This window comes from Zerene cesonia, chromosome 11 (assembly GCF_012273895.1).
Source record: "Zerene cesonia ecotype Mississippi chromosome 11, Zerene_cesonia_1.1, whole genome shotgun sequence".
NCBI lineage: Eukaryota > Metazoa > Arthropoda > Insecta > Lepidoptera > Pieridae > Zerene > Zerene cesonia.
The window spans coordinates 7,067,013-7,078,738 of NC_052112.1; the positions used below are offsets into that span (position 1 = coordinate 7,067,013).

The 11,726-nt window shown below is 31.6% G+C and overlaps 2 protein-coding genes across 2 annotated transcripts; one reads left to right on the forward strand and one right to left on the reverse strand.

The window, feature by feature from the left end:
- The first annotated feature begins 3,717 nt into the window (after positions 1-3,717).
- Positions 3,718-6,315, forward strand: LOC119830176 (mitochondrial chaperone BCS1-like). The gene is made up of 7 exons (XM_038353090.1): positions 3,718-4,123; positions 4,218-4,357; positions 4,446-4,658; positions 4,961-5,099; positions 5,342-5,536; positions 5,638-5,775; positions 6,135-6,315. Exons 1-7 carry the CDS (start codon positions 3,801-3,803, stop codon positions 6,253-6,255), a joined length of 1,269 nt encoding a protein of 422 aa, XP_038209018.1. The 5' UTR covers positions 3,718-3,800; the 3' UTR covers positions 6,256-6,315.
- A 34-nt stretch (positions 6,316-6,349) lies between these two features.
- On the reverse strand, positions 6,350-10,570 carry LOC119830175. The gene is made up of 4 exons (XM_038353089.1): positions 10,419-10,570; positions 9,911-10,053; positions 9,556-9,687; positions 6,350-9,010 (listed from the first exon to the last, which is right to left on the reverse strand). Exons 2-4 carry the CDS (start codon positions 10,031-10,033, stop codon positions 6,872-6,874), a joined length of 2,394 nt encoding a protein of 797 aa, XP_038209017.1. The 5' UTR covers positions 10,034-10,053; positions 10,419-10,570; the 3' UTR covers positions 6,350-6,871.
- Between the last annotated feature and the right edge of the window lie 1,156 nt (positions 10,571-11,726).

Genomic DNA, 11,726 nt, shown 5'->3' on the forward strand with positions numbered 1-11,726 from the left:
ATTGAGGACTCTTTATTGAATTTTTAACGCGATTAATTTTTTATTCATTATAATATATATATATATCCTGACGCACGTTTCGAATACTATAGTGCGAGCGTGGTGACGGGGAAACTGATGTCTGAGTCTTAAAAGTCTTTAATTTCTAAATTTAATACTCGCGTAAAACGAAACTATATTAGGAAAATCCATATTCAAACTCAAATTACTATAATATGACTACCTTCTCACATTTCGATGCCTATTAACTAAACTAAATGTTAATTTGATGGATACATTGAAAGAAGACCGCAATACCAGAGTAAAAAAGAAACAGCAGCTCGTAAGAAATTTACTGTATGAGTAGTGAGTACCTATATATGTAGGTACCTATTTGCTTATTTATATTTCCGCCTCAGCCTAATCACACACAACACATTTACATTTAATTACAATCAAAGCTACTATTGATGTATGTGATAAGGTCTACCTCCTATAAACTTAGGAAGAATCGTTTTTTATATAAAATTGCCATATATAGGTAGCATAATGATACCTAGGCGTTACATCATAAATCAAGTCAAAAAGTTCATCGGTATCAAGCCTTTTATGGGAAGAAATCTCATCGAAGCCCAAATCACCAGAAATATTAACCAACGGTACATCTATTCGTATGAAATCTTCGTCCCTTATATCATCAGGAGCACGCGAGATTAGAGGTTTCATTGAATCTGTTTCTTGGTGATCATATTCACTTTCATATTCTGTAACACTTTTCAGAAATTTAAATGATTAGTTTTTTTTTTCTAATAAACTGATAATTTGCTTATTAACGCTCGTATCTAGATGTGGTATTATATTATCTGTGTTAGGAATCCTGATTGAATTTGATTCATAATTCCCAGACAGTTGTTTGAGAAAAGGGCAAAAAGGCACATACTTAGCTGCGTAATAATTTGATTGTTATCGATACCAACATTCTTTTTGACAAACTCAAAAACTGCCTCTTTATCAAGAAATTTATTATAAAATATTACTTATTAGAATAGAAATATAAATTTCAACCTTACGTCGTTTTTTCAGTCGTAGGTGTAGTTTTTAAAGTATAATATTTTGTATAGTTTTGAGGTTGATGTTTTATCATAGTATCGGGGACTACACCCCAGTACCCTCCAAAGGTTTCTCCAAGTTCATAGATTAACAACTGGTTATTGTTTGATCGACACGACTTCGTCAAACTTCGTTCTGATAATAACTGAATTACTAAAATTATGTTGTTTCCAAATTCAGTCCTACAAATCAGACTTATGTTTATAAAGCTTTGAATGAAAAAAAAAAGCTACTTATTTAGCAAATAACCAATCCTGTCTATTATAAATACACTAGAAAAAAAAAGTATTATATAACTTGTTTTTAAATTCGGACATATAAGTGTATTGAAAATACAACGTCAGGAATCACTTGCAGCAAATAACGGGTAAAATTTTTTATGAATTGAATATTGAATAATATTTTTTTAGGCCGCCAAACTACGGTGTACATTAACATTACCTACTAATATTACATATAATACGTTACCTAACACTAATAGAGCAACTATAAGGCATTTCTAGTTGAGAAAAGTGCAATATTTGTGAATTGGCATCCACCACATGTTTACCAAGGAACACAGAGGGTACAACACGCCGCCTGCAATAGTCCGATATGTCTTTCTGATGAACGAATTTTCGTACCGCTATAGCTAAATGTGCTTCTTCAAAATAAAGCATACAATTGATTAGCACGAGATAAATGTATAACATAATGTTATTAGTTTACACTTAGCATAGACTAAATTATACTTCAGTCACGACCATCTTGAGTGAAGCAACTAAATAGATAGCAATTTCCGAGTAATTTAAAAAAAATTTAAACATATAATAATATGTAAGTAGGTACTATACTATTGTGAAAAAATAATTCATTGCAACTATAATAAGATTATGCAGTACATAAAACCGGGCAAGTAAACTAGGCTCGTATGCTAGTCCTTCTGTTTGAAAATCGTGGAATAAGTATGTGAAATTAAATTTCTGTTCCCTAAATGGAATGAAAACTAAATTTGTCGATAGCAACGTAAGATATTCTCCATTTCTCTATCTACTTGTTGTCCTATCCAAACATTTTATCAGTAAAAATTTATAAAAATCGGAGCAGCCTTTCCAATGATAACTTATTCTAGAATCTTGTACGAGCCTATATAAGAACAGATGCACACAAAAAAAATTGTTTATGTATTGATATCGTGCAAATAAATAAAAGAAATAATTCTTGAGAAAAGGAATTTTCCAAACACAGATAGACTGTCCTGACAGACCAAATCAATTTATTTTTAAATAATATAGATACGTCAACGAGAAATATTTCCTTCTTCACTACGTTGGTGACCGTAAAGGTTCGTCAACAAAAATGGAACAAATACCTATTCAAGTCACTCACATATTTATGGGCGAACAGAAAACTTCAAACAGTAAATTAAGATGACCTGACGTCATTCGTTGACTATACGGGTCGCGTGACCCGCACCATAAGCTTTATACAATAGGGAGATCTGTCTACCCGCTGCGGTAAATAATACCTACAATGTTGTATTATTCAATGGAAATAAAAAAACAAACTTCACATAATACTTTTTACGTTCGTTTCAACTGGTGGCAATAAATAATAATAGCAAAGACACACAAAATATTGTGAAATATAATCTGAAAGTACTTACTATTAAATTGTTCTTATTAATTGTGTTTATATGACTTTCCCAAAAACGACGCAGGTTTTCAATAAACAGTATTTGAATGAATTTTTGTTTTATTTTTTTTATGAATTAACTAGCTGCGCCCCGCGGTTTCACCCGCGTAAGTCCGTATCCCGTAGGAATATCGGGATAAAAAGTTGCCTATTGTTGTCTACGTACATATGTATGCAAACCCAAATCAACGTAATTTTATATAAAATGCTTTTTAAGTTGTTGCGTATTGTCATAATCAATGTGAATGCTGTGTTAATAAAATTTTGACAAAGTAATAATCAAATCGGTATATTTATATCAGATTTTCCTAATTTGAAACATATCTTCATTCCCAATTTCCAATACTTATATACAATTCTCGTGACACAATATTCGATCACATACATACAAATAGCCTGGACCGATTCTTATAAAATTTTGTATACACAGAGGGGACGGTCTGAGAATCGGCCAACGTCTATTTTTCATAAGATAAAAGTAGTAACAGAACAGTGTTTGCCAGGTCAGCTAGTATCTGTATATTAGATGATTATACTTTATAAAATTATCACAAAACTACTACAAATATCTTTATACCTTCCAAACTTCTTCTACTAATTTCGTTATGCTGAAATATTTATTGTTCTAAATTTGAATTTTGCCTATAGAAAACATTAATTCGAAGCAAATTAGTTACATTGTTTTAATAAATCTCTTCACGCCTATTAATTAGTAAATAGTCGGACCTGAAAAATAAAATAAAATCACAACAACTTTAATTATATCTTAGGAAGACTGGGCTACCGACCAGAATGAGTCCTGCCTGGAAGGATAAACAAGAACAAAACCAATATAAATCCATTGCCTCATTTCTACACCGAGACCCTCAACGTGTATTGGAACTACCACACTAATATGACAAAATCAGCTGATTGTCAAACGTCAATTGTCATTAAATGTCATAATTATTTAAAAGTTGAGGCTCCTGTGGCGTAACATTTTATTTTTATATTTTTAAAGAAATAACTTATTCCTGACACAAATCAAAAAAATAATTATGCCGTTAACCGAATATGTGGCTTCACTATCCCAAAACCCCTATTTTGGAGCGGGGTTTGGTCTTTTTGGTGTTGGAGCTGGTGCCGCGATTTTACGGAAAGGATTTCAAACATCTATGATGTTATTTAGAAGGCATTGTATGATAACACTTGAAGTTCCGTGTAGAGACAAGTCTTACCAGTGGTTGTTGCAATGGATTACACAAAAAGGCGCAAAACAAACACAGCATTTAAGTGTTGAAACATCATTCCTACAAAAAGATACAGGACAGATTAAAACAAAATATGACTTTATACCAAGTGTTGGACAACATTTCTTTAGGTAATATTGCGTTGTTATATAAAAACATATCTGTTTTAGTGTTTTAAAATTTCTCTACTAACCTTAGAAATATATAACATGTGAAATACATCAGATATCGTGGTGCTTGGATAAAAGTCGATCGTACAAGAGAACAGCAAACTCTCGACTTGCATATGGGTATACCATGGGAAACAGTGACCCTCACATCATTTGGTAGAAATAAACAACTATATTATGACATTCTTGAAGAAGGTAAATTCTTGTTTCAACATAATATGCTTCATTCAGTAGAATATTTTACTGATTTTAATTTTTTTTCCTTATTTGATATTAATTCTAGCAAGAACAATGGCTTTGAAGCAACATGAGGGTATGACTATAATGTATACAGCCATGGGATCTGAATGGAGACCATTTGGTCACCCTCGGAGAAGAAGGCCTCTACACAGTGTAGTGCTACGCAATGGCTTAGCTGATCGCATTTTAGCCGACTGCTTAGATTTTATTGATAATCCCAACTGGTATACAGAGCGAGGAATCCCATACAGAAGAGGTATTTTACAATATCTTAATAGATCTAAACTCTGAATATAATTGTTTAGATCTTCCTTGCAATTTACAAAATAAGGAAAAATTATTTGTTAAATACCTGCATGTAACTGCTAAAGCCAGATTTCCATAGGAGAATTATGTATGTAAATTAGTTTATTGGAAATAATTTCTGACACATCATTTAAAAAAAATTACTAATCCTTGAACAGCTTCATGATTCTTGATGTTGTTATGGTTTTAGGTTTTTATTAGTTTTAAGTGTTAATATTATAATAATTTTTTATCCATGATACTACTTTCCAGGATATTTGCTATTTGGACCACCAGGCTGTGGCAAATCATCTTTCATAATGGCTTTAGCTGGTGCACTAGAATACAATATATGCGTTTTAAATCTATCTGAAAGAGGTCTTACTGATGATAGATTGAACCATCTCTTGAGGTGAGAATAGATTTCTATTTCCTTTTCTGTGATACATCAGCCCAAGTTGGGCTTGATTTATACATATTATGTGATTTTGGTAGCAATTAAACACAGAACCAAGTAGTTATGAGAGGATTATGACAAAGAACGACGAATAAAGTACGACTATAGTAAAACAATCAGATTTGCACCGCAAATATTGTTTGAGGTACAAATGACAAAATACAATTACAGATAACTATAATATATAATATTTTCAGTGTCGCTCCCCAACAGTCAATAATTCTGCTTGAAGATATAGACGCGGCTTTCGTATCTCGAGAGGACACAGCTGTTCAAAAGGCAGCTTATGAGGGACTAAATAGAGTTACTTTCAGTGGTCTTCTTAATTGCTTAGATGGTGTAGCGTCCACAGAAGCAAGGATAGTATTTATGACTACAAATTACTTAGATAGGTATGATACTACCTACATCCTTTTTTATGATTCTCTAAAAACATTAATGAATTTCCCTTAATGTTTCAGTACTAAAAATTAACATGTATTTTAAATTATAGACTAGATCCAGCACTCATAAGACCAGGCCGAGTGGACATGAAAGAATATGTTGGCCATTGTGATGAGGCTCAAATAGAACTCATGTTTTTACGGTTTTACAAAGATGCAGCAGACCATGCAAGGACTTTCGCTAAAAAGTGAGCATTTTATCACCATAGTCCATTTCGTAACGCGTAGTCGCAAGGCGAATAACAAACATGCATGTGTAATGAGTGCACTCGCAAATCGCCTTTTTTGTCACAATTCGCCCTAAAAAACGCGTATTCGCTTTAAGATCGGAAGTAAAGCAACTATTTTCGGAAGTAATCAAAAGGAAGACGTATGTGTAGACAGTATATTACAGCATATAAAATAGCGAACGATAATTTTGGGATCACCACCATCTAACATTATATGTGAAAAGATATATATATATTACAAAAATGCAAGAAAATATTGAAATTATTTCTCAAGATTTTGGTTTTCTGAACATTTAATAAAAGTAAAATAATTTCAGGGTTTTGGAGAAGAAAAAGGAAGTAAGTCCGGCACAAATCCAGGGATACTTTATGTTCCATAAACATTCAAGCCCTAGTGAAGTACTTGAAAATGTAGACGCTATATGGACACTTGGATGATTAAAATAATTGTTAGTAGTTGTACATAATGTTATAAATAAAATAAAAAGATTTTTATTTGGAAAATTGTTTTGTTATTTTATTTTGTAATAAGACTCACTTTTTTCCATATGTTGTGTACAGGTTACATCAAAATATATCTGGAATATTGCAGGATGTATTGTTTTCACTTTAAAGTATTATACCACATAATTTATCCATTAGGTCTTCTAAATAGATATATTTATTGAACCTTGGAAAATTAAGTAGTATTCTTGAACAGCAGATGAATTTAACAGTAAATTTCTACATATAATAATGTAAATGAAGTATGTTCTAGTTATTAAAGTAGACAAGTAATAGAATCAATATTCTATCTATTTTAAATGCAAACATTGGGTTGGAAAATATATAAATTGCTTGCATTTATTTTTGAACATACAAACTAATGACAAATTTAATAAACGGGAAATTAACACATTCAGTACATTAGCCGTATCAATAAATCATTAATTAAAATAAAACTGATTAATAATAATCAGAAGATCAAGTAATGTTTTACAAATACTTGAAAACAGTAACAGCCAATATATACCCCAGATAAATCATAGTCATAGGTAAGAATCACAGATGTCTTTTAGTTCTTTCGGAACACTATAGTCCTCAACAAACTTACGAAATAGCCTGTGGCGTCATGCAGTTTTTTGCTAATTTTCTTGGCATTTTCCATGAACCGTTCCGCAATTTCACCTCTAAATAACTGAAGTATTTCCCATTGCCAATGCGATGGCAATGATTTTATATCAATTTCTGATGTGACATCCTTTATTTTGATACAAAAATGTTTCGCGTCACTAAATAAAGCCATACACAGCGTTACGCCAGCTTTATTATCTTGGTTAAATATAGACTTAAATTTTATCAAACAGACGAAATCATTAGTTATAACATCATTAGAATTCATCAAGATAAAATTGTGTATTTGTAGCAAATTTTTCAAGTATAAAAATGGCGAAGATGTTTTCTGGTTTGGTATTTCAACTGTGTGCATGGTCACATATTCTTTTCCTAGTAAATTTTCTTTAGTTTGTGGTTTATTGCATGACATTGGAACCTCTAAGGGCAATTGTTTATTGGACATTGCACAAGTAGCATTTATTGGTTCAGGCACATTCCAATTAGTAGCTTGTCTTGAACTTGAACTCATGCAAATATTATTACATGAATTTGCTGGCATTAACTGTGATACAGGTTTTACTTTTATCCGTGGCACAAATGGTTTTGCAGTACTAGGATTCATACTAGATTCTTCTGACCTTGTCTCTGTCACGCTTGGTATCTCTTCAGTGTTTAATTCGGCTAAAGAAACAGTACTTGTTATAACAGGCATGTGTGAAACTAGTTCATTGCTACTGTTTGGAAGAGGACCAGAAATAACTTTTACATTTTGATTTTCCTGCAGATTACTTTTCTTCGGAAGTTGTTTAGGATTGGCAACTGGATTAGGGTTTAGGAGTTTTTTCGAATTACAAGTGTTATCATTTGACATTTGAAGTGTTAGGATGGCTGGTGTTGCTGAACTAGATGGGGATATGTTACAAATAGAAAAATGTCTGTCAAATGTATGTACCTTTTCCAATAAGCTATTAAGAGAAACATTTTCTTTCACTTTTGTAACCGCACTTAGACTTTTCCATCCAAAATCTTCATTAATCTTTACATTTTCTTTCAATTTAGTTCTAATATGAACTAAATCTATTTTTTTATTGTTCCAATGAACAGCCAAAGGTTTATTCTCTAAATAACGTAATATTCCATTACAATTAAACCTTTTTTTGTTGATTACTTTCCTACCCATACTCAGGATTTTATGCTGTAGGAGGTTATCTTTATTAGAATTTACAGAAGAATGACTTCTGCAAATAAATTTTTGATAACAGGCTGTTATATTGTGACTTATTATATTCACTTTAAAGTGCTCCTCTGCAGATGCAGTAGCAGTGTTGTTATTTGAGTTATTTTCTTTCAGATGATCATCTGAATCTGAAGAATCTTCAATATCAACACATTCAACAACTTTTTGATTTAATTCTTCATTGTTTACATTTTGTTGTTGTTGCTCATTGACTTCTTCTTTATTGTTAGAGCCCTCTAAAATGACTGTCTCATTAGAGCTCTGGGATACCAATCGTAACCTCTTTCTTTTTTGTTTATTCACAACATCATCATCAGAATGGTCTGGTGAACTTCTTTTTTCAAGAACAGTATGAGATGAAGATTTAAGTTTATAGAGAATGGTGTATTCTGAACTATATTTTTGCAGAATATTCTCATGATCAATTGCTACTGTATTTTCCATTCCCGTTAAATTCAACTTTTTATCTATACGGGGGATCATTATTGAAAAGTTATTTATTATGTTTGAATATTTCTCCAATAGATCTTTATGAGTTTCCATATGCTTGAAATTTTTTTTCTCCTTATATGCATTGGAACAAAATCGACAAACAAAAAACTTATCATATTTTTTTCTCCATTTTCTTGAGCTCTTTATGGGTGCAACAGGCACTGACTTTTTGACAATTGAGTAGCTAGATGAGCAGGATTCCGCTTCTGAATCAAGATTCGTTTTAGTACCGTGAGGGAAGATTTCCTTCCTCTTTAATGTTAACTTAAAGGATTTGGGAACAGAGGATGTATTTTTAGGGTCCAGTTGAGATTCAGTTTCTTCAGTAGATGTAACTATATTCTGTTGCTGCGAAACAGTAGAATTAATCTGAAATTTAATGATATCAATTATAAGAGAATACAAGTTAGTACTATAGTATATAGTATCCATAACATATTCTATCAATGGTAACTCAGTTATTAGTGTAGATTACATCAAAGAAATTTATACATTTTTTTATTAGCACTTGTAAGTGTATAGTAATGAGAAATTGGACATAATGGATGAGGAAAATAATCCAAAAAGTCATGACCTATACCACAAATAATATATATATTGCTGAAAGTGCAATTTAAACAAAATAGTATTATCTTGGACACAATTTACATCCTGTACAACAAAAATAGTAAACATGTTGAAGAGATAACTTCATGTGGAAAGGTAAAGTGTTCTGTTATGTAATATTTGTAATAGACCAGTCTGTCTGGCACCATTACAAGTTACAGCAAGAGGTATGCTCCTGCCCGCTCACTCTAACCCCTAGCACTGTGGGTTAGAGTGAGAGGTATATTAAGTATAAGCTATCGCTTCTGTTGGGTGTTCCGAGGAGTACATGTTTCTTTATCCTCATAGAATATGAAAAAGTTACTCACAGCACATCCCTTAATGTTGGCTTTGAGATTGTTTTGTTTCTCCTGGTACTTCTTCTTTATAGAATTAAACTGAGTCAAAATCAATTCACAACCTTTGCAAATCAGTTGAGGTAAACCATCAAAAGGATCAACCTGTAATGTTATTCAAATTATTAATGAATACAAAAAAAAAACCAAGCAAGCCTCCTTAAATAACTGTCTTTTAAACTTTCAATATAAGTAGGTAGTGTTTAAAATACAAATAAACTCTAGAGATAAAATAAAAATAAGAAAATATGGAGCAAACTTAAAGGAAATGGAAACATATATTGCGGAGGGTACAGAAAATATTGCCACAGGATAATAAGTTACTTACATCAAAATCAAAACAAAATTTTATCTGTTGTTGTACACTGGGTACAATTTGATATTGGCCCATTTCTTCCAAACACAAGCGACAAGTAATAAAAAGTTTAGGATCTACTTCTAGTTTATCCATTGTAGAGTATACCTACATACCTGTAACAACAGAACAAATTTATTTTACTACTGTACCTGTTATGAATGACACTACTTCAAATCAAGAAATTGAATAATTTCATGAAAGTTTAGTCATAGTCAAAACTAGGTGTAATGATAATATTTTATTCGGTATTTTTAAGATTGTTTCTCAATTCGGTAGATATTTTAACATTTATATGAAAGAATAAATAAACAAAAAGCAAATAAACTGTTTAATATATCAACATTCAAATTCAATTAAAAATTATACATTTTTGACGGTTAATGATAAATTGCATATAGGTTCGTTCATACATATTTCATGTGTAGTATTTAGGATTATCGATTAATTGTAAAAAAGGTTATAAAATATTTCAACTTACCGCTAAATGTTACTATTGAAAGAATAATTACAATTATCAGAAAATAACAAAGTAGAACTTATTTTTTATGACACTTCGTAGACAATTATTGCCAAGGTATCGTTCCTTTCATCTCATAAAATTTCTCAGAAATAAGTACCTAATAAAAATACGTCTTAACAATTTTAAAATAACCGCCATCTTTTAGATATTTCATAAACTACAAAATTAGTCAGTAGTCATTTTGTATTTGATATAAATGCCCTCTAGTAAGCAATAGCGTTATAAATCAATCATTCTCATTTTGTAAGGAACGTGCCATACGTAGCGTTTAGCTTCTCTTCTTACAGTACGTAATGTAATATGTGCAATCAATTTGTTTTGTGAAATAGAGCATTTATTCGATGTACAACACTACATGCCATGCATAATACTTTAACTTTCTGCTCGCAGCTTCGCCTGCGTAGTCAAAGGAAAAGAAAGTTTGGAAAATCCTAAAGTGCACGCCTCATAGCGGTTTTTAATTTTTACAAGAAAAAAATTAAAAAAAAAACACTTGAATTTTTCGCGCCATTGTCCATCCAGAAATGGAAAAATAAGGAACTACACGCAAGTAATGTAAACGAGCCTTTTCATAACGTAACAGAAAAAAAAATAGTTGATGAGATAGAAATATACATTCGATAAATGGATTTTTGTTTTGTCAATTAAAATTAAATTACATTGAATTGGACCGTGATCTTCGAAAGGAAATAAATTTAGATGATACCGAAGCGTTTAAAAAAAAAAATCGATTAGTTGAGTTTTTCGCGAGTTATCGTGACCACGCCGGTTTACATACATACTTACAAACGGACAGGCTTAGAATAATTTTTTTTAAACATTTTTTTACTTATTTACAAAGCAAAATAAGATTAAAAATGTCATGAGTGTTGAAACTAGTGTTTTTCCTTGACAATTATGTATAAATATTATTCTACAAGTGCGATAGAAAATATTTACAGATACTTTTAGTTCAAAAAATCCCTTGATTTTCGTTAAGCGAGAGTAGAGCACTACCTCAACGCTCCGCTTATGAGGCGTGCAATAGACAGTCCCGAGGTTTATTCCGCATAGTCTGGTTCTCGTAAGATTTCTGGGATAAAAACTAATGCCTTTTCTCGGGTCTCAAAATTTCTTCATTTCATCCTAATTGCCGAGACGTGTGAGGAACGAGTTATATACGCCATGTTGTACGCTCCTGGATTGCCGATTTAACAAGGCATGAGATAAAGAAAGGATTGATGAGGGGTATAAAGGAAAGGACTCGGAATAGAGGAATCCAGGAAA